This window comes from Pomacea canaliculata, linkage group LG3, assembly GCF_003073045.1.
Source record: "Pomacea canaliculata isolate SZHN2017 linkage group LG3, ASM307304v1, whole genome shotgun sequence".
Taxonomy (NCBI): Eukaryota; Metazoa; Mollusca; class Gastropoda; order Architaenioglossa; family Ampullariidae; genus Pomacea; species Pomacea canaliculata.
Window position 1 is genome coordinate 14,366,063 of NC_037592.1, and position 23,707 is coordinate 14,389,769.

A 23,707-nucleotide genomic window follows, 5' to 3' on the forward strand; every position below is an offset into this window, starting at 1 on the left:
GCGGTCATGAATGTTGATCTTCCAAGACTGGCAAAGATTTAGTATCCAAACTCCCATCATAGCTCTGACAGCAAAGCTGTTCGGTGGGTCTGGCAGGCATTAGTTGTGTAAAATATTGTTTGCCATCAAAGGGCATGAATACTGTATGAGTCAGAGTGTACCTGTTTGATTGATGTGCCAGTGCAAATGACTTAGGTGGGGCTGCCTTTATACCACATCTTTTTTATCTCTATTACAGAAACTTTTTAAAATGTTTCTCCCATGCCTCAGTTTTCATTTGCTTAATGTCAGATCTATTTGATCTATTATGAGCAGATTGAGGCATGATTAAGGGCTTCAGCCTTATGGCTTGTCTGATAAAGCTAGGTCTTCAAATATTCAAGAATAATTCTTATTTAATCAGCATTAGTTGATTTGATGTGGTCTGTGTTTTTGAACTGTGGTTTCAAGAACATTTGAAAAGAATGAAGAACTTGGAGATAAACTACTACAACTGTGTGACATAGCTAGTACATATATCGAGAAGAAACAGATGCACAAATGGTTGGCTCACTTTTGAATTAGGTAATTTAAGCCCTCAGAAATACTGCCTATTATGTTAGAATAGGAAACATCTGCATTTTGATGATTATTACATGAGTATGTAAAGGTGCTATTTATTGCCTTGTTTGTTTAATAGACTGAAGATGGTTGTGAATCTTGTAAACTGCATGTTGTTGTTGTTGTTGTTATATGAAGTGCCACGAAGTGTGAAAACCCATTGTATGATGTGATGTAGGTGGAACGTGAAATTGCCATCATGAAGCTCATTGAACACCCACATGTTCTTGGATTGTACGATGTCTATGAAAACAAGAAATACCTGTAAGTCCATCATTTTTCAGTATGCTATTTTTATTTTTGTCTTTGTTGTTATTTACCGATATGGTTTGATTGCGACATTTCTGTGTGACTTAGTGCTCACATTTACTGAATGTTTCTTTTGTTTTTTGGAAGCCCATACTTTTTAAACTATTTGCACTTGACAGATCCCAAAGAAACTTTGTGTGTGTGCACGCATGCACACATGAGCACACATGTGTATGCAAAAAGGATGAGAAAGAGTGAGAAAAACAGTCTAGAGAGGCATTTCACCCTGACACCAGCAGTCTCTTAAAATACTTGGGTACTGTCTTTAAAAGAACTTCATCTTTTTTTTCATAATGCACACAGATCAGTGCTTTCAAATAGAAAACACAGCAAGTAAATTTCCAAGCAATGGAAACAAATTTTTATACAATTTTACGGAAGTTTTTTAATGTTTGACGGTATGTGAAATTACATATTAAGAATAAGCATTGGAACTTAATAAAGCTGAGCAGCTGAGGCATGATTTTTCAATTCTAGCTTGCCCGAATCTCTGTATGCAGCATAAAATGCACACAGTCCAGCAGACTGTTGCTGAAACTGGTGTTTTAATGTGATTTTTGTACAAGGCAACATTGATCTGTAAATGGCATGGCAGCAGGAATGAAATGATACATAGCTTAGAGCATAAAAATATGGTAATAAGTTGAAAATATTTATTCTATTACTGGATGGGTATGGTTATCAGTTCAACAGTTCACAGCAATAAGCCAGGACAGTAGAAACACTTCAGACTTGAAGAAAGAAACAGCTGAGAATTGCATAATCATCTTCAAGTTTCTTCTTCACACAAACTCCACCCTCACAAGAAGTCTGGAATAGCTAGTTGGCATTGCTCCAAAGGTTATGTGTTTAACCAGATCAACAATATCAAGGCACTAAGTCAATCATGAAGGCAGAAACAAGGTTGTTGCTAAGTGATAATATTAAAAGGGACCATTTTCTTGCCTTTTTAAACCCAAAACAGATCTCTTCAAAAATTTTCCAGTGGCTCACAGTGGGTCCTACTAATTAAAACATAAAATGTCTTTTCCCTGTAAAAAAAAAAAAAAAGTAATAGGGAGACTAGTGCAATTAAAGTTTTGTTCCTGTGTTATGCATATTTTATGCTGGATTCTTTGTGGAATGTTCATATTTTTTTTAAAGTGAGACAGCTGTTTGGCATTTGTTAAGCATGATTTTAAGATTGTACACTTTGGTAATTCCTTTCTTTTGGATAGCATCTGCTGTCAAGTTTATTGTAATGCTGATTCATGTTTATGTCTTTTAGATATTTAATCCTGGAGCATGTATCTGGTGGAGAGCTGTTTGACTACCTCGTCAAGAAAGGACGCCTTACACCCAAAGAGGCAAGGCGATTCTTCCGTCAGATTATATCTGCGCTAGACTTTTGCCACAGTCACAATATATGGTGAGGATAATGTTTGCACTAAATCTTGAGATATATTGGTACTGTCTGGCTATGTTAGTATGATTGTTGTATTGATGCTATTTGTACCTTTGAATTAGCAGATTCTTGTCTGTTCACTATATGTGAAATCTGTGCACCACGTAAATGCATTTTATGATGATGTGCATAAATAAATAGTTCCTAGTATGCTCAGCTTGGTCATTTGAAAGAAAAAAGTGGTGTCTGGTAAAAATATCATAGTGGCTATAGCATTGAAAGCAGGTGGTCTTCCTTGTCTAAGGTATGACATGGAAGGCAGAGACACACACTCCCTCTCTTTTTACCTTATATGCTGTATTTGTCTTTTGCCTTTTATTGTATTGTTATTGCTTCACAAATTCATATCATATAACCTACATGGTCAAGAATGCATCCTACAGCTTTATATTATCTTTCTTATGAACATGCCCTTAATAAAACATGAGATAAAATTGTTTACATAAAAACCTGGGAGGTTGCATTTCTTGCTAATTTCTTGTTCATTTATTTGCACTTCACATTAGAGAAGACATTATAGGGACAATCAAATGAGAGAGCAATAAGAACATTGCTTTCTGGCAATAACATTTAAAACTCGTTTATCAATTGAGAGGTATAAACAGTGTATAAAGAATTAGTACAATAGATGGGAAAAGGTTTGGGGAAAAGTTGAGTGAATGAAGACCTTCTGGAATACAGCTATTAAAGATTATAAAACAAATGAGGAGCTTGTTCTCATCCACTCCAGCTCTTATGGAGGCAACTGCAGTAAGATGGACTTCTTTTTACAAAGAGAGAAGGATGTGTGAGGTTATCAATCGAATTACATAGCACGGTTTCTTTTCTAAGTAAATAATTTAGCCATTAACAGCTAGAAAGAAAAAACAATGGTTTTCAGCTGGATATTTTTAACACATGCAGTAGATTTGTTCAAAGGGTTACAATAATTAGAATTCATTTTTTGATGGGGGAGAGGAGGATAGCGCCAATCAAATAATGTAAGGAGTCAGAGAACATCGGAGTTTAAGTCCGTCATTAGTCAAGGCTTTTTGTAATAAACCAGACAAATGAAAGTGTCAGCTGTTATCAGATGTCAATGTCAGTGACATAGCTGTACATGCATAAAAATGTGACACTAATAATTAAAGGAGTTTCAGATTTCAGAAATGAAGATTATTATAATATTGTCATGGGCAGCTTGATGTGGTGTAATTGGTTTTCTGTTACTGATGTCAATGATACTTGCAATAATTTTAAATAGGACATTCGAAAATCCCTTCCACTTTATGAATGGGATGGAAAACATTGATGTCTTTTGGAATTTTGCTTTATGATAGTTTGCAATATTCTGTTTTTCCAAATGGCATTTATATTTACTTTGCTTTACAGAGTGACTTTGTATTGGGTGGGTCCCATAGAGTTGATCTCATGCCAATGAAAGAACAGTAACCTATTGAAATAATCACTTTCTTTCTGAAAATAACATATTACCCCATGGAGTGCCTTCTTAATTTTTCATTTATTTGTGTTGCATTGTGGGGTTTTTTTGTTGTTGTCAAGATCCCCCTACTCCCCTTGTTTATGTTTTTCTTGACATAATTAAGAAATCTACACTCATTCATGCTGTATGTTATGGTTAAGACTTTATGCTATGAAAAACATTTCACAAAAATCCCAGAACCTGATTTTCTTTTACTCAGTCTTACACTAAAATAAAAAACAAGACACAATGTTTTAAAAGAGTGCTCCTTGAAGTTTTTTAAAAAGTTGGGCCTGAATTTCATGTTGCTCTATAAAGTTTACTTGTTCAGTGTTTTGTGACTATTATTATTAATTTAAAAAAAAATTATTTTGTTCTCATAAGCCATCGAGATCTGAAGCCAGAGAACCTTTTACTTGATGACAAAAACAACATTCGTGTGGCAGACTTTGGCATGGCATCTTTACAAGTTGAAGGATCTATGTTGGAAACAAGTTGTGGGTAAGAACTTTTTTTTCAAATATGAAACTGTTACCAAGATATTTAAGCATAACAATGGATCATTTATATCACTCGGTAATGGATTAAAACAAAGTCACATCTAGTGCCATCTTATTTTTTAGCATATCTTTTCATGTCCTATGCCTTTTTCACTGTTTTGCCACTTCACCTAAATTTACTGACAAAAGAATCTTATAGAATTGATGAGAGGTAAAACAAAAATATTGCAGTTGATGTACACTGTCTTAAACTTGGAGAAAATCCTAGTATAGAATCAACTGTGTGGCCTGTGTTGATAAAAGCCAAGAAAAATAAGAGCAATATGATGAGGTGGTAGGAGCAAGTGGGGGTTGAAAAGTGTCAGCTATAGTTTGTTAACTGTAGATGTCGGTGTGGGGTCAAGGACAGTCGGGTCTGAGGATTAGTGAATGAGGTCAGCTGTTGATATCATCAGTCTGTCTATTTCTTGGGTGAAGTACATACCTTGTTACGAAACTGGCAGAAACTTGTGGATCTCCAGAGACATGCTACTTGTGTGTTTTGTGATGAAAACATAAAGAGTGAAAAATTTTTTTAAAAAAACACTTTACACATGAAATTAGCCACTGGCCACTGTATATTTTAAGCCCAATTTGATCTATCCTGTATTTTAGCAATATGCCAGAATAAATCAGAACATTGTATTAATTGGCAGAATTGGGCTCCCATGTGGTTGCCTTTACTGCAGAGACATGAATGAATATTAGGAATTGAAAACATTGCTTTATTACATATGAGAGAGAGAGAAAGGGAGAGGGGGAGAGAGAGAGAGAATCTTACCTGGTAGTTTTAATGTGCAGTAACGAATAGCTGACTATTGTGTAGGCATGCTTCGTGTGTCAGTATGCAAGCAAATGCACCATTCACAAACAAGATTTTTGTGTAAACACAAGCCATCATGAATCCATATCAGCAGATGACAGACAACAGGGAAATGTCAGCTGCCATACAAAGATCAGCTGGTTCCACTCCTATATATTAAGCTAATGGACAAAGGAATAAAGATAAGATATAAATCATTTATATGGTACAGGCACAGGAGAAAGAAGGTGGTTTTTTTTTTAGGGGATGAGGGGGATTTGTTTTGTTCTGTTTTGGTGAAAATGCAACAGATTTAGCTTTATCCAAATTTGATATCCAGTGGAACAGAGCTGTTATAGGAGGTACAGCGAAAGTATATGGAACCTATGTCCTTCACCAGGGGACTTATGTATATTTGGCATCCTGTCCTGCTAGGAGAGAAAGAGAATACTTTTATGTTGTTTACTTTTATTATTTTAATTCAATTTGAAGTGGACTGAGTTGATCTAAAGCATATGCACCCAAGACATGATTATTCTGTTGCCATCAATACAGAGATTCCATTATAAGAGGTCTATTTCCTCAGAACCTCCATTCCCTTGAAACATTCTTTGGTGGGGTTAGCCATTTTGGGGGCTTTTTATAGGTTGGTGAATTTAAGCAATTAGTATTGTGAAGCAGAAAAATTGCAGAATAAAAGTGCAAAATCATTATTGCATGTAAACACAAACTTTTCACCATTCTAAATAGAAAATGTAGATATTTTATGCAAAAAATAAGTAGAATTGTATAGTGACCATCACAGAGTAACAAGCGAGTACACAAATGATTTATTAATCTTGACATGTCCCTGCAGTTATCAGTAGCGTTTAATCGATCCTGTAATATGCCGCTGCCCTTAACACTATCGAGCTGCAGCTTTTGGTGCCACACTAGTTTGAACCAGTGAAGTGTCGCGGTCAACTGGCGATGCATTAGGGAACCACGCGTACGATGCTTCAACTTTTAGTGATTTTGAGGCAGTGCCCCAGGAACAAAAGGTAGAGATGAAAGGGATTATTAAGCCTAAACACTACGGAGATGTATATATTCTGTGCCTGTATGTTTAAAAAAAAGTAAATGTAAAACTTTTGACGATAATTTTATCCTAAAATAATAAAATTGTTCTTACTTTCTGAATACTTTAACATTGCTTGGTGCGTGCACACACACACTAACACACAAACTCGTCTTGTATAGTGGCTGTACCGTAGTTTCTTGCCTGGCGCCCGGTGGAAGCAAACCATGCAGATACATGCACATATGTATATACATAAGCAGTATGGAAGATGGCATGCATACACACGCACACAGGACAGGTACAGGCTGGCGGTGGCAGGGGTGGGTGGGTAATTACTGACCGAAGGAGAGCGAAAGGGGGTCGACTAGCGACAGGAAGTAGGTGCGGGGGTGTGTTTGGAGGGAAGTCTGGCGTGAAGGTCGGGTGAAGAGGTCAGAACGTGAGGACAGTGCAGAGGTTAAAGCACGTTTCATCGACAGCGCGAGAGTGTGGTGTAGAGTTTTCGCCTGAGCCAGCATTATCGACTGGCGTGGGAGTGAAAGAACTTTGGTTTTTGTGGTGAGATTGGGAGAGCAACTGTATCTACCTTGCTGTATATATAGGCACCCCTGTCATTTACTCATCATCAGTTAAAATACTTGACATTTTTTTATAGGACAAATTAAAAAAGGGACTTAAAAGATTAATCCAATTAATGCTGCTACCACGAAAACGTTTTATCAGCACGTATTAATATTTTTGCTAAGACTGTTTGGTCAAGAGTTTGAGAGAAGGCTTTACTTAATGGCGGGATCGAGGACATGGGCAGAGAATGTATGGCTGGTGAAATGGTTTTCTTGCACTGGCTCGTGCTCGGCGCAGCAGTAGCAGACGCGGCGTGATGGAGAAAAAGTCCATCATAGCGAGTTGGATCCGCGCCACGCTTTAGCTGGGTCTGCCCGCACCTGAGGTAAACATGCACCTGTGCTGTAACGACCGCTACGAGGATCTGAGCACTTCCTGAACAGCAGCGCTGTCGATGTCTAGCTGCCAAGTCTCACACAGACATGCAGGCTTCCCTGCTGTTACTTTATATTTAACTTAGAGAGACGACCAAAAAAAAAAAAATGTTGCCGTACTCAATAGGCAGTTTTTTCTGGACGCATGCGCATTTCCCTCACCCCCTCATCCTCCCCCAACACACACATACACACAAATGCACTTTATACATCCCACCGTTGCCGTTGATTCGATTTTCTACCGCTGCCGCCACAGTCTGCATGCCAAGCCTCTGTGGATTCGCAGCCTTAAAACAAAAAGGTATTTTGCTGGGGCGTTTGTCGGCACAAGATTGGCGCGGGAGGCATCAATTACCTGTACTTTATCCGCATTGTCCGTGTCAGTGTTTGCAAACTCCACGGTTCAATGGCTATGTTAATCATAAGAGATAATGTGGAAACGACGAATCAAGAAAATATGTAAACAGTTTTCTTCGTGAGAGACGTTATAACTGTCTGCGTATACTGTTATTAAAGGATCAAACTGAGGACTGTGAGACAGATATATAGACAGTCGGTGTGTTTTAATTGATTTTATTTAATAATGGCTGTAGACACAGACCTTGGATAAAAACGTTGAGTTATCATACATCTGCAAAGACGTTCCGATTTGCGAGGTGCGTGGGAATTTCGTGTATGAAAAGCAGAGAAGAACGGTGTGCAGCGTATATAGGCCGCAGAACATACCTTGACTAGTAGCGCGTGCAACCGCCCATCATGCTTCCATCTGGTTTTTTCTACTTCTCATATTTTCCTCGTCTGTCAACCCCTCTAAGTTTTTAATTCAAATCGAGGCCAGAGCTAGACAGTCTGGTGCTTCATAGATGACTCATGTCGCTTGATCAGCCTTTGGCACCGCGCATTCTTTTGTGTGGATTTCTTGGCCATGTCCTGTGATCTGACCTCCTGTCTCAGACATGGAAATGACAGATTTGGCCGTGTGATTCAGCAGGCGGATTTTGCGAGAAACTATGAGGGAAACAAGGCAACGGCCAGACAGAAGTTAGCTGAAAACACGATGACATAACTGCATGGTCTCCATGGGGCTGCACTGGAGACAAGATTGCCAGCCGACTTGATCAGTTGCAATGCTTACATATTTTTTATACTTACAATTCCAACATGTGTGAATATGATTCACAAAGTAATCGTCTTATTTTCCACATAAGATGTTTTCATGGATTTTTAACTGTCAGCCTCTTACATAGTCTCGAGCAGTCACGGGCAAAGGTTAGCACGTCACCAAGACAGTGGTTGTCTGTACTGGGTTCAGCTCTCGTCTGGGGCACACTGTCTTTTTCTGCTTGTATTTACAGGGCTGGCTGCCTTGCCGTGATATAGCCTTAGTTTCTGGCTCCTCATAAAACATCAATTACATCATTCCTTCTTCCCTTACCCCACCCAGATAGTCTTCACATTTAACACTTACCTTTTCAATTTTCTTCTTAAATTGAGTGGCATTGCTATGTGCTGTTTTTGTTGCATGCATCATCCCTGACTTTTTTTTGTTAAAAAGCTGTCTGTATCAGCAGGCCTGTGTTTCTGTGTGTGTACACATGTTTAAATTTATGAAGACATACATAAAGGAGATTTCTATGCCTGTTTCTGCTTATGTACACACATGCTCTTTCTGTCACTTAATTGTTGCTCACCAACATATACAGTCAATTATATAAAAGAGATATCCCAGTGAAAAAAAATGGGATTGTGTTCAGGGTTTAGTTTATATTCAGGGTTATGTTTTTTTGTAAGTTCTCTGCTGTATGTGCTGTCAAGTAAAAAAAAAAACAAACCTTGAAGTAATTAGAGTTTGTGGGAAGGCTACTACAAAAAGGATGTTTGGATATTGGCTTGAAAAATTAAAGGTGGGAGATTTTTGATTGGGAAAGAAAGATAAATGGGTGTCAAAGGTATGTTTATTTGGTACCATACTACAGAAGGAAAGAGTGACACAGAAAAGAAATTTCAGTCCTCATAAAATCAGGCATGTTTTTATTAAAATCTTAATATTTATAGAACCAAGACTTAAATATTAAGGAAATATAGGCAGGAATATATGCTTTACTCACCCTTCTATTATAGTGACAGTACAATATGTGGTGTGGCAGGTCACCCCATTATGCATGTCCAGAGGTGATACGGGTAAGAACATGTTCAGGTTTTGATGTACTTCATGTCATGTAGATGTGAATTTTCTTACAACCCCTACCTCCAACTTCAGGTGTTCTCATTACCTGCAACCTCACCACAGTCCCTGCACTTAATTTTTTTTCCTTCTGCTGCATGCATCGGTGTTGATAAAATAATTAGCTTGCTCTTTGTTGTCTGTGTAAAGATGTTATAGGCCTGCTTTTTTTTCTTCTTCCTTTTCTAGTTCCAAATTTTATCTTTGAATGCACCAGGCAGAACATTCCACTCTGCACTTAAACCTGTTTACAACAGCCTTTGACAGTACACGCTATGCCATGCCAGCATGCTTGTTTGGGGCAATGGCCAATGTTCATTATCCTGTCTTGCTAGTGAAGATGGTTTCAACTATTTGATGAACAGTTTTTCTCATAGTGCTGACACTCCCATGAACAAACTTTGTGTGGATGGCAGCAGAAGGCTGCCTAAATGCTAGCCAAAATTTCAGGCATGACTATGCTAAATAGAATTCTTAGGTGCATTTTCCAGATATGAAATCAGATTTCCTTGATACCAGATTTTCTTACTGCGCTGATTCGTAAAACTACTATATAATTCTCATTCTAAACTGAGCTGTGTTTGATTGTTTAAAATATATTTTCATTGTTACTGAAGGAGACAATACACACCAAAATCATAAAAGTCAATTTTGATTTGTACATTTTCATATAGTAGAACTACATGAAAATTTGTGTTTTGATAAGAAAACAATAAAAGTGTGTATCTTTCACCACAGATGCCCAAAAGTACAAAAAGGGAAGGATTAGATGCAATGCTTAAAAAGGTTTAAGACATAAAATTGTGGAATGTTTTTCAAAATCTAACCATTAACTATAAGCTTATAAGTATTAAATACCTTGTCATTGTTGCCTCATTTTGCAACATTGTAGTTAACTTTTTATTTTCTTTATTTTCAAACTATGTTTTGCAGCAATGATAACATTGGGACCAGATTTGGTACAGTTCATCCTAAATAGCAGTGGGTTACTTTTCCCTTCATCCCACTTGTTTTTGACAATATGTATAAAAATAAAAATAAAAATAATTTCATCCATAAAAGAATCATATTACATTTAAACTTGTCTGAAGTTTGCCGGCTACTAGGTATATTTAAATACCAAACCCTCAGCATTTTTGTGAAATATAAGCCAAGATTAGAAAGCTGATTTGTATTGTCCCCCTAAGTGTTGTACAAATAGAAGATGTACATATGTGTGAAATTTAGTTTGATTTAGAAAGTGCTTCTAAACTTGCAAGAAACACTATTTGGTTGTTTTTAGTTTGGATTCCTTTTGTGTTGAATCTTTCAGATTTGCAAATATGTTTTATTTTTAATTTAACTGGAGCATACTTTTGAGAACAGTTCTCTCTTTTAAAAAAAAATTCTCAGCTGGACAGGTTTTGGTATAAGTAATTGATAATGTGTGTGAGCGTATTGGATCAGATGTTGTTTTTCAGCTGCAATACAGAAAGAAGAAATGTATGAAAGTGTGTGTGTGTGTGCACTTATCTCTGGGCGAGATTTTTTTGTGGTATGAGCTAAAACATTGACACCAACAAAACCAGACATGCAGTTACATTGCACATAAAATAGCAGCATGTTGTGAGGCTACTTCATCTGCTCAGCTAGCTTTATGAATTACAGGCAATATTTTATTCTGATCAATAGTACGTGTTCTTGGCAAATATTTTGCACTGTGTGATTTCAGTTGTGGATTTAATGCTTGCCTGTATGTTTACTAGTGTGTATGTAGAAATTACCGATAACTTATTTTTGACTTTGAGTTGTCTTACCATTTGCTGCACAGTAGTTTATGTTTTGTGTGATGTGCTGCTTGCATGCACAGAATCATTGACCATCATAGTGTCAGGTTTATGAGCAGCCCATCATTTATCACAAGCCCAAAGTAGGGTCCATGCATTTCATCATTCTCATCATGCATGTATTTTTTTCATGTTGCTGAATGCTGAAGCTAAAACATCATCTGGGCCTACTTAATTTTTTTCTCTATACTTCACACATTGTACGGTCATTTTTGTGTGTGAGAGAGAGAGAGAGCACACATCCAATATATTTTGTGATATTTTCTTTGTAAAATATTAAGATAATTCCTATGTTTATTTCCTCATAATGCTTACTGTGGAATCAGTTCTGGCTGGTAATCATGAAACAATTAGTGGCACAACTTTATGAAAAAAGTGTCTAGTATTCTATAATCGTATATATTGTATCATTAATTAAATTTTAAGTATAATAGTACAATATGGATGGATGCTTTACTGCTTATCTCAGTGTGTGTGTCATTTTAATTAGTGAATTCAAATAGCTTAAATTTCCCTTATGAAGACTATTACTTTTTTCAGGGGGAAAAGTATGATGGAAGGAAGGCTGATGTTTGGAGTTGTGGTGTCATTTTGTACGCATTATTAGTTGTAAGTATTTTGAAACATCTGTAGGATCTGAATAACCTAACTGGCTTAATTAATGACAGTTCTTGGATAGTCTAATTGTGTAAACTCATAACATGTGCTTTATGGTTTTTATGTGCAAACACGTATATACATTGTTTGAAGTATATTACTAGACTCGTGTTTGGTGTACCCAAATGAATTACTTGCATAGTTTCTTTGGCTCCCCATCCTGCAATGAATAGATTATTAACTGGCTACCTTTTGTGTCCATGGCATCAGCAAGACCACTTCATTGTATCTTAGCAATATTCTCTTGATGTTCTTTCCAGTTCTCAGCTCTCTTAATCTGATTCTTGAACTTTGATGGTTTCCTCTTGAAAAGATAAAATTCAGAGACAGTCCTGTTTCTCTAATCTTGCTCCTGTAGACGGGGCATACCTGTCTCAGTCTGGCTACTGCAGACTACATAAAAAAATCTTTTAAAAACCAATATCTTCCATTCTGTGTATACCATCCCCTGACAGTGGCACCTTTTGCTTTGTTTTGTCTCTTGCTTCATATTACTATTTGGATGGATGGGCAACTGATCTAACTATACAGAGGTGTTGGTTGCAAGATTATTTTTTTCGGGGAGGGTGTAAACATTATAAGCTCCCCTCTCAGGGTAGGTGTGAGTGTCCAAATATTCAATATTATTATATAATGCATAAATATTAAAAAATAATAATTTTACATTTTGCAAATTCTTTGAAAAAGTGCTAATTTTCATGTTCTTTTCATGGATATACATTTCTTTTAGGGCGCTCTACCATTTGATGATGACAATTTGCGGCAGCTTTTAGAAAAAGTAAAGAAAGGTGTATTTCACATTCCACATTTTGTACCACCAGACTGCCAAAATTTGTTGAGAGGCATGATAGAAGTTGATCCAGAGAAGAGGATGACAGTGAGTATGTTTGAAGAAAAAGATTATGCATACAAGTGATGTTATGGTGGGTATAATCCTTCCATTATAATGCAAGTCAGTCTGCATTTTATTATTAATCTCTATGACCCAATGTCAGATTTTTGGAGGACAATTAAGTAATTGGTTCAGTCTGTTTTTCAACAGTAAGAGCATATTATGTAGTTAAGGGATTGAGAAACATGATACCACAATTTCATTTGTTTTTATATTTACAGTATGTGTCTATTGCCTTTGCAATGATATTTTGTCAAAAAAAGTTTTCGATATTTTTGACTAATTGAGGACTTAAAAACCTTAATTGTGAATGATGCTATTATCATCATGTATGTACATCTCTCTTATGCATTTAATATTGTTAACTGCATTTTAATTTCAGTTTAGATCTGAGTCTGAAGTCCTAGTACGTGAGCAAAGCAAAAAATATCAGTAACAAAATATTGTTTAAAGTTGAACCGTTTCATCTTGAAGCAAAAATAAGTCTTTGTGGAATGCATTTGCAAACTGCATATAATAAGCAGAATAGTTGTCTTAATGATGGATCAAGTTTTATGCGGATGAGAAATAAAGCAAAATTTTATTAAATTGCAGTCACAATGCTACATATTATTATACTCAAGAGAGAAAAGTCACTTATCTACATTATTATATACAAGAGAAAATGAAAAGAAAGGAGGTTGAGGGAGAGCTATAGGGAGAAGAGTGATTGAGTGGGGTACTAAAGTTTAATCATGGTAAATACATATTTCCTGAATTTATGTGATGAGTGGGAAAGATGATTATTACTTACCTTTATATTGCAGTTAGAGGAGGTTATGCGCCACCCATGGGTTATAGCGTAAGTGTTACCTTTCTTACATCTTGAGTGAATGTTAATTAACTCTCTGTATACTTGTTAGTATAACAAATGTTTTTTGTCTAAAATGTAAGGAATTTTTTTTTTCTTTTGTTGAATCAGTTGCCTTTGAAGTTTTGCCTGTGTAGCAAAGACACAGGAGAAGAACCAGAAAAAATTTGTTTAAAGAATTATTGTTGGCCTAATACTGTAGAGTATATATCATCATATCCTTTGATAAGACACCCTCTGACTTAAGGCTTACCTGTATACATTAAAAATAGACTAGCAGTAAATCAAAACACCAGCAAGAATTTATCTGGAAATGGAAGTAATCTATTATTTTATTATGTTAATATATGTTGTACATAATATTGAAAAATAGAAATAGATATGATCTTAAAGTATTTGTTCATAATTTACAGTAATCTTAATTATGGGATCAGAAGAGGAATCTTTATAGATAAGCGTTGTGTGGGCATGTGTATGGACTGAAATCAAATAGTGTTTATATGATGATGTATTCCTATTGGTAAGATCTGTAGGAAAGATGAAAAGTGAAAGATGGATAAGGGTGACTGATGATAAAGTATTTTATGTGCATTTTCTTTTTACGTGTATCACTAACAATTTATGATCAGACATGAAATATATGATGGAATATCTCCCCTACATTCCTAGAAAATGACATTATTGCACAAAAAAGTCATGGACTCAATAACTGGCATCCCTCTGTAGTGCAGTTGTCAGGTACAAGACAGTCGCATATAATTTTTCTGTCTCAGGGGCACAAAACATGAAGTAGAAATTGAATTACCCATGATGCAAATCGTCCAGGTACCATTTCATGTTGCGATTTTTAGCAGGTGCTAGCTTACTAGCTGTGATGTTTCATCTAAAAGCCAGAGTGCACTGTATTTTAGTGTTCCCTTTTTGGACATGTGAAGTCTGCAAGACACTTAGAGACCAGTCAAGCTTGTAACTTCTGTGTTTGTCTACCACTGGGTCTCAGCCTTTTATATCTGTGTTTGGTGCAAGTTTTACAATCTGCACAACAGAGGCTATTGGCTTGACTGGTCTGTAAGTGGGTTACAGGTTTGACAAATCTGAGCCTTGTTTTTCATTAAGCCTAATGTCTAGCCTATGCATATGTGTCTGGTCCTCATTGTGTCAGCCCATGATGTCACTTTTTGATTTGGTCTTTAGTGGGATTTTTTTGTTTGTTTTAGTTTTTACTTTCGTTACTTTTGTTTTGCTTCTTCATCAATTGTACTTATAGGGTTTCTTACTGGTTTTTATTGTCTTTAATTTTGAAAATATTTCAGTCATTTTATAAAGATTTTAGAAAACTCCAGTCTGCGTGAGAATGAGATATTGCAGCTAAGAAAGCGTGCCCCAGATCTTGTTTGGGCTGTCCGGTGGCCTAATGGTTGATGCCTGTCACCAATACAGTGAATGTTGGCTGTCCTGGGTTCAGCTCTCATCTCAGGCACATTGTTCTTTCTCTGCAAGTGGCATCTATTTACAGGGCTGGCTGCCTTGCCGTGATATATCCTTACTTGCTGGCTCGGCATAAAATACCAGTTCTCTCCCCCCTCCAAGATCTTGTTTATTCTCCCAGATTTATTAATTGCTCACCTTAAGACAACTTCCGAATTTCATGCTGCTCACAAAGCACTTTTAACAAAACCCACCGAACATTTACTTTGGAACTTATAATATGATCACCAGAATAAAATAAGTAGAATGTTCACCATTATTTTAGCATCCTCTCAAACTGAAGCCATGTAAGTCTTAGACTTCAGACACCTGCACAGTGAGCAATGGAGGACCAGCTACTGATGTTAATTATTTGCCCTTGAAAAAAGAGAGTTTGAAATACAACCATGATGGAGTATCTTAGTAAAGGCCACATACATCTCCAGTAATTTTGCCAAGGAAATGAAATGGGCATGAATGTCCAAGAGTCCAAGAATTAGCAGATGTCTTCAACAGTATTTATGCATACTTTATTGAAAGTTTAATTGAAGGATCATAGTGGCCATGGAAGATGTTAGCCACAATTTTAAATGCTAGCAATTAGTCCTTGTCAGATAGCTTTTAACCTTTTGAACAGACCAGCACTCAGCAGTATAACTTAGGCTTCTTGACAGTGGTTGACTCTTATATAGAACATTTCTTTTTAATATGAACATTAAAAAACACGAGATGACCTCCTAAAAAGTGATTTGGAACTTATTTTTGCATCTCTAGCACAAAAACATATTACAAGTCACTCTACAGCTCTACAGAGTTCAGAGGCTTAATAACTGTCTTACACAGATTTTGTTTATCCTAAAAAGTATTAAGACCATCTACAATAACATATTTAAGAATGGAGAAATAAGTATTTCAACAAACTACTTTATATCTCTTTTTTTATTAAAATCTATGGACTTGCTGGTGTTCCTGTTGCTACCTCTAAGCTCTGTCTGGGCATATGATCTCTTGTTACTCATGATTTTTTTTTTATTCTGATTTTCTTATATTAGATATCAAATGATTTGATAGTTAATATTTTATGCTAATCATATCTTCTCTCCAATAATATTTAATGGGGTGGATACCATTGTCAGAGAGATTTTGTTTTCATCATGACTTGAATGTCTTTCATTTTATTGTCCCTTAAAAATTGAAAAGATTATTTTATTGATCATTGAAGGGCTTTGCATTCTCAGAGGTACTTTTTATTTTTAATAGTTTTTACATAGCCAGTTATCCAAGTTTCATTTAGTGGTGTCAGCTGCAGTTTTTTGGTAACTGATTTTGATGATGATATCAGTGTGGAACCAACAGCTAGTTCCTAGAAGTTGACATGTAACCACCAGGTTATATTGAAGGTGATATTGACACAGGCATGTTGGTGAGGCCAAGCTACTCCTGTGTCCTTTTTTAGCCTTATATGGATCATGCTAGGGTGTGCATCATACTAGAAATAATATTCTGCAATAATTTTCATTTGTGATGATAAGGCAAGATATTTTTCAATTAAGAAAGTAGTAAATTAACTGTTTTAGAACTGCACACTAACTACACACAAGTAAAAATAAAGGCAAGCCAGTTAAGAATTGGTCATAATCTGTACAAAACTTCACATAAACATAACTTGTAGTTGTATCAGTATCAACCCCCATCCCTTTCCTCCCAGATTAAAAAGAAAAAAAAAACAACACTATATAGTCTCTGGTCAATATATTTTATCTGGGTGAATCTCTGATTGGATGTAGAGAAACTTCCAGACAAACTTAAACTCTCATCATTTAAAGACCTTTTCTTATTTAGAAAAGAGAACAAGAAAGTTGTTCTTACCATTTCGCAAAGTGCTCATGATAAAAATGTACACCTCATATTCATCATCAATGTTATCAGGTTAGATATATATACATTTACAGGGTTGAACGCTGCAGATATAGCCAAGAATTTTTGTGTACTTTTACTGAATTAGTAGTAGTTGTTGTGAAAAAATGTCCCCATATAGCTTGTTGTATGATAAATTTTTAATGGTTTGATTATTTTTGAAAACTAATGCAGGTTTTTTGCAGTTTGAAAATAATGCTCCAGAGTGGTTTTGTTCTTTAAAATGTTAGCTTGTTGGCAATTTTCCTCATGTGCTTGTTGGTTTTTGTGTTTTTCTAGGGATATCCTGGGTCAGATAGAGTTAGAGTTGCCTATCACACAAATAGTCCAGGTGATGTTGCAATCCAGTTTTTGTCCTTGCTTTCTTTTGCATGCTTTCTCACACCTTTTCATGATCCCCATAATGTCTCTAGTATTCTGGAATATGTGTTTGCATGTTACCTGAGAAGTATCTTTTAAAATGCCAGGAGCAAAATTTGGCTAAAGTTAGTGATCTATGCATGGGCCTATTATAGTGTGTGTGTGAGAGAGAGAGAGTGAGAACAGAGCTGATAAGCAGTGAGCCTCCATTATTATTAAAGAGCTGACATATGAACAAAGCTTATTTTATGCTGAAGTAAAAATTGATGAGGTGTGCATGTCCCTCAAAAGCACTTTTTTATTACTTTGATAGAGCCTATGTCTTAGATAATGAATCCTTTCAAAGAAAATTATTGTTACCACAGTAACATAGTAAAAGCAAAAGAGCAAATTTAAGTAATTTTTGTAATTTTTCATCATATAATAAATAGTTACTAAACAAAGTCATATTTTTATATTAATCTTTATTTTATTTGCCTAAAAGTTAACATAGTAAGAAATTGTTTTGACACTTTTGTAAATTTCCACAAAATACAATCAACAAAAAATTTCATTCTCTTTGTCTTTGTGCTTGTTCATTGTTTTACACTCCAACATTGCTGATGTCCACATTGATATTTCACATTTTGTGGGCATTTATTCTCATCAGCAGTGTCTGCTGATTTTCTTTAACAATTTATTCATATTGTTTATGTGTTACAACTATTATTTTATTGTTGAGTGATTATAATTTATTGTAGTTTATAAATCAGCATGGTTTTTCAGTGTGCCAACCTTTCTGTACTTATTTTTCATCACTGTAAAGTAATGAATTGCTTTAATTTGTAGCAAAATGATCAAAGTTGGCTTTTTTCCCAAGTTGTCTCCTTCATAAATAGTCACATATATTTTCAGGCATTTACAGTTAGAGTAAGTTGATCATGTTGCTCCTAATGAGTACAGACAATCTGCCATAAATACTATTGTCACATATATATAACTGTAATAGAAAAGTCAAATTTTGACAGTTATGTGTTTATTAGTCCACATTAATTGTTTTGATTATCTGAAAAATGGTTGTAAACAATTTTGTTATACAGACATCTGTGATACCTAGCGTGGAAGACTTGGATCCCGATGTTCTGTCCACACTCAATTCCTTACAGTGTTTCAAAGACAAAGAGAAGTTAATCTCTGAACTTCTCAATACCAAGTGAGTACTGTCTAATCTCATACCAGCCAAAACATTGTTGTTTATATTGTGGGTTTTAATAAAAATGAATGCAGAATTTGTGAAGCACATACTCACATTTATAAGGAGCATGTTCTTAGCACCTAAGAACAAGAACGAGACATGGACAGCATATGAGGGACAGGAAAACAAGCGAATAACACACGAACTTAGAAAGAATAAACAACAGCACTAATGCTGAATGAAAACAAATACAGAAAGCATAAAGAGGAACCAATTAACAAGAACTGAGAGCATCGTGATAAAGACGAGCAGGGAAAGGTGCGAAAAAGGACTAGCATGGTGGGAAAGGTTGTTAGGAGTAAGGTTATGGAAGAGGTGCGTTTTGACTGAAATGCAAGTTTCAACACCTGGGTTGCATCATTCATTCAGCATTAAGAAGTTCAGGGGAAAAAATGGACTTTAGTGATGTTATTGTGGCGACCTTGCAGCTGGTACATGGATTCTGGAGTTTTCTTATTTTTACTAAGGTTAGCGCAGGAGAGTGTGGACACTAGGACCTCTTGTGACAAAGGAAAAAGAAAAAAGCAGCTTGTGGTAGATTTATTTCAGATTTGTATGTAGAATGTTAAAAACATAAAATTCAGTGAAAACACATGAACTGTATTAAGAAAGAAAAAAGAAAAACATAATGCATCCTTAATAAAATAAAAATATAATAAAAACAATAGAAAAAGAGAAGAAATCTTTAGGGGTGTCATTTGGGCATATCATTTCAACAGGTTTTTTGAAAGTCTTTTAAAAAGGTATGGGGTTTACACATGGGGGATTTTCACAAAATATGATATCACTCTGAGTTTATGGCCAAAATATTGGCCATGTGACAGCCTAGCTTTATCAATATCATGTCTGGGAAAGGATTTTGCAATTATTTATTCATAAATATTTATAACTTATAATTGAGAAAATAAGTTTACTTCTTGCATTCTAAATTACTGTTTTAGAGCCAGTTTCATGAGAACATAAAATATATTATAAAGTATAGATTAAAATTTAAACTTCTAACTCGTTTACTTTTTGTCTGTGTGTAGACACAACACAGAGAAGGTGGTGTATTTTTTGTTATTGGACCGCAAACTCAGGAACCCAAGTGTAGAGGATGAGACAGAGATAAGACACAGATCAGAATCAGGTGACAGAGGTGACACTTCTATTTCTCAATTTTTTTAAAAATATTATTTTAGTTATTTATTGCAAAGTGTATGAAATTAGTATTGATCAAGCAAAATCTATTTTTAAATTAAAACTTAAACATTAAATAATCCGTCCATGTTTGATTCATTTTCTAGTTTGGGGTAAAAGGTTCTGCTAAAGAAGTCAAGGACCCAATGCATCCTGGTTTACTTTATATGAGACAGTTTGTTTTGGTTGTTGCAGCTGATCCACCAAGGAAAAGAGTCGATTCAGTACAGTTCAATGGACAAGCAAGGTGAGTGTTCCAAAGACAGCTTTTCTTTAAGGGAAGCGGGGGGAGGAAATATATGGAGAGAACATTTGTATAATATGCATATCAGTTCGTGCAGTATATGCTGGATAGTCTCCTAACATTTTATAATCAATAAAATATTTTATGGCTGTTATTTTCTATTGTTGAGAATGGAAAAATATTATTTTTTTATTTTAATGGTGGTCTGGGGTGCATCTAGCCATCAAAGATGGCATTTATGCCTTTTGTGTGATTAAGGGTGGTTAGAACTTATCAAAATGCTGTAAGCCAAAATTAGTTGGTATCAAGCAGATGCCTGAACTTTTCACAGGACTGAACATAGAAAGATGTCAGTAGGGTTTTTTTATACACAGAATAAGTACTGAGTCCTTTAGGTTGCCAAGTCACTGGTCCTGATAGACAATGGGAGTTGATAGTGCAGGTTTTTCGCCTCTGTCTGAAGGTAGAGTGTTTTTGGAAAGCCTTTTGTAAGCTCTAATGGTGTAAAGTAAATTTTGAGTCCTCTAAACTCCAGAGATAAGCTGCCACATCATACCAGATACATGTACTATTGCAAGTCTCATAAAAGCAAAGTGCATGTTTGAAGAGATCTTTCAAAGGTGGGATATACCTGTAATAATTCAGGTCTTTCATGAAGGCAAAGTGGAGTCAAGTGAACTTTCCAAAATCAGATTTCTGTATTAATTCAGTGCTTTCATAAAAAAGAAGTGCTGTAATGAAAACTTTTGAAAAACAGATTTCTTGTACTGTAATGCAGGTGCATGTATTTTATAAAAGTGAAGTGGAGTGGCATAAAGCATTGTGAAAACTAGGGAAACTGTGTCCTGATAAAAAGAGAAAATGAAATAGTGTTTCAGTTGAAAGAAACAATTAAATGTGCAACTTAACCATCACTGATAATTTGGTGCAATCCATTCTCCCAAAGCATGAATGAAACTTGCTGCCCAAAGTAACAGCATATTGTGTGTTGTTATGTCTCATTTATCATGAGCTAACTATCTATTTCGCCTCTTTACACTGCTGCTGATGCCAGGCTTTCTTTGGGTAACATCAGTGAGGGATCACCAGTAGCTTCCAGAAGAGCTTTAGCTGTGCAGCAAGTGTGAGTGAAGAGCTGTTAAGGGTTTCTTTATGATGCAGGACAGAAAGAAAAAGACAGGACATTCTGAACGCTCTCATAGATTTTCTTTGCCCATATTTGTCTGCATATGTCTTTACACAAATGGTTTATGTCCACTTACATACAAGTATGCATGCTCAGAATGATGTTGTTTATGGTGCTTTGTGTTGTCAGTATTTTTTTTTAATAAGGCAGTGTTTGCACTTATTTGTATTGCTCTTCTTTGTTCCATTTTTTTGTGCACTTTATCTCCTTTAAGAACTTTTTTCTTTTTGGATCAAGACATTAACCTTTAGTGGCTAGGTCATGATATTAATCATCATTAATACTAATTGTGTAATGACTTTTAACAGTATGATTTGTGGACCAAAAGAATAATTGTCAATGGCTAAGATTACAGTTGAACCTCAGTATTTAAAGTCCTGTTTTTATTTTAAGTGTTGTGATTGTTTTATATTTGCTTTTTTATATTATTCTGACATCATTGGTGATAGAAACATATGTGTTATAATGTGTACAAGATTTTTTCCAGAAAAGATGATAGGGTAATATGAATATATCAGAACAATGTAGGAATGTTTGAAACAGGACTTGTGCTGTCAATATATTTATTATCAAACCCATTTTTGTGAACAAGGTATATTATTTTGAATATCAAGGTTCAACAATATATACTGAAATATGACCTGTTACTGTCATTAGTAATTTGTCTTCTATGTGTTTCAGCTTAATGTTTTAAACTTTACATAACTTTAATATGAATCTCTCTTTTTTTTGGCAGTTTAGTTATTTTAATATTGGTTTTTTTTCTTAATTATTCTTTATTGTTTTATAGCTCTGGGTAATATTCAGAGACTATATTGCTTAAAACAAATTTTATAACTTGCTTGTTCTGTATAATTGTCATTGCCCATATTTTAAATGTATAGCTTATTAATCACCATATTTATCCAACATGGCCATTGACAATATGTACCCTTTATAATCATCATACCCACAAAATGTATATGTAGAGGTAGATATGAATGTGTGTGTACACGTGTGTGTATGTGTGAGAATGAGAGAGTAAGAGTTCATGTACGCTTTTCCTGGATGTGAAGGTGAGGAGAGAAAAGTATATTTTGATGCACATTCAAACTCACTCTCTCAAGCATTGACATGCACACGTGTGTATGCACACACACGACACAGACATTCCCAGCCATAAATTCACTCCCACTTTTTCATTATTTCTCCTCCTCTTGTGACATGCATCAGCTTTTATACAAAAAAATAGGATGTTGTCTTATGAAATGAGAGAAGTTTTAATTAGTATTTTTTAAAAAAAAGTCTTTTACAAACTTCAGTGTCATTAGCAGATGATCTCTGAGACTGACCTATTTATTGTGATATGCAGTTGTACTCTTATTTATTTTTTGATAGTCGGCGGAAGGCCAGCCTGAGCAACAGTCCAAGCTCCTCACCTGTTTCCAGCCCAAAACTGTCACACCGTGGGGGCAGTAGCAGTGCCCCATCTCATAGCCCATCAGCCACACCACCCAGTTCCCCAGGGCTGATGACCAGTACACCCTGGAAGTCACGTCTCCATACGATCAAGAACAGCTTCCTTGGCTCTCCACGCTTCCATCGTCGAAAGATGCAAGGTATACCTTATCCCAATGCTGCCTGCGCTGGGGAGTGCGACTGTGATCTGGACTCTTTGGCAGGTGACTTCACTGGCTGGCACCCTTACTTTCAAGGTGCAGCATGTTCTCTTCTGGAACAAAATGTTGCATCCAAGACCTGAACACAATACCCTGATGATGTATCATTTGATACACAGCTTTCTTGATCTTATCCTGGCATGATTGCCTGTCACTTTGTCCTTTCTGCTTTAAATTGTTTAGAGATACTCTGTCATTGAGACTGACTTTTAAAGATATTTGAATTATTCAGAATGCCGCTTATGAAGGTTTTATGGCATGGCAAAACCCTTAGTTTTATTAAGGATATAATTTTGAAAAAGGTAAAAAAAGAGAAATATGGGCATATTTTAAGTCTGAGGTGTTTTCCAAAACAAGTTGCATTGTCATTTTCACGAAAATGTGCAATGCTGTCATTGAATTTCCTGTGACAAAAGTGCATCTTGCTGGAAAATTTTCTGTATGACCTGTACCGTTTTGCATGTGTTTTTGTGAGGTTTCTTTTGTTCATTTTTCTTCAAGTTGGGGACTTTTGCAGTCCACATGTGCAAGGCTTGTTGATAATGTTTTTTAAAAACTTTGTTTGCTAAATCAGAACATTAGTGTCAACATTGGGTTAGAAATCTAAGCATAATACTGAAACAAGGTCTAAAACATTTATTTTGCTTTTATTTTTCTATCCTTTTTTATATTTGTCAGAATGCTAAGTTCATTTGTTTCCAATTACATCTGTCCTAAGGAGTTAACTGTCTAAAAAAAAAAAAACTAAGACCATTGGATCAATGATGTCACAAGAAACCTTGTTGAAATTAACGTCTGG

The 23,707-nt window shown here is 35.5% G+C and overlaps 1 protein-coding gene across 12 annotated transcripts in view; it reads left to right on the forward strand.

The window, feature by feature from the left end:
* LOC112558478 (serine/threonine-protein kinase BRSK2-like) overlaps positions 1-23,707 on the forward strand; it is a 36,850-nt gene that overhangs the window by 2,843 nt on the left and 10,300 nt on the right. For 2 of the 12 annotated variants that reach the window (XR_003098171.1, XM_025228921.1), the window contains exons 3-15: positions 779-864; positions 2,177-2,317; positions 4,200-4,316; positions 9,362-9,395; positions 11,805-11,873; positions 12,652-12,798; positions 13,620-13,654; positions 17,327-17,378; positions 18,487-18,599; positions 19,670-19,779; positions 20,016-20,067; positions 21,119-21,187; positions 22,628-22,944. Coding sequence is in view for 11 of the 12 variants with exons in the window: in XM_025228921.1 (XP_025084706.1) it covers positions 779-864; positions 2,177-2,317; positions 4,200-4,316; positions 9,362-9,395; positions 11,805-11,873; positions 12,652-12,798; positions 13,620-13,654; positions 17,327-17,378; positions 18,487-18,599; positions 19,670-19,779; positions 20,016-20,067; positions 21,119-21,187; positions 22,628-22,944 (1,342 nt within the window). In the remaining variant the exon portion in view is untranslated. Of the gene's footprint in view, positions 1-778; positions 865-2,176; positions 2,318-4,199; positions 4,317-9,361; positions 9,396-11,804; positions 11,874-12,651; positions 12,799-13,619; positions 13,655-14,436; positions 14,489-17,326; positions 17,379-18,486; positions 18,600-19,669; positions 19,780-20,015; positions 20,068-21,118; positions 21,188-22,627; positions 22,945-23,707 lie in introns of all 12 variants that reach the window. The other 10 variants (XM_025228924.1, XM_025228922.1, XM_025228926.1 and 7 more) reach the window with 10 other exon arrangements.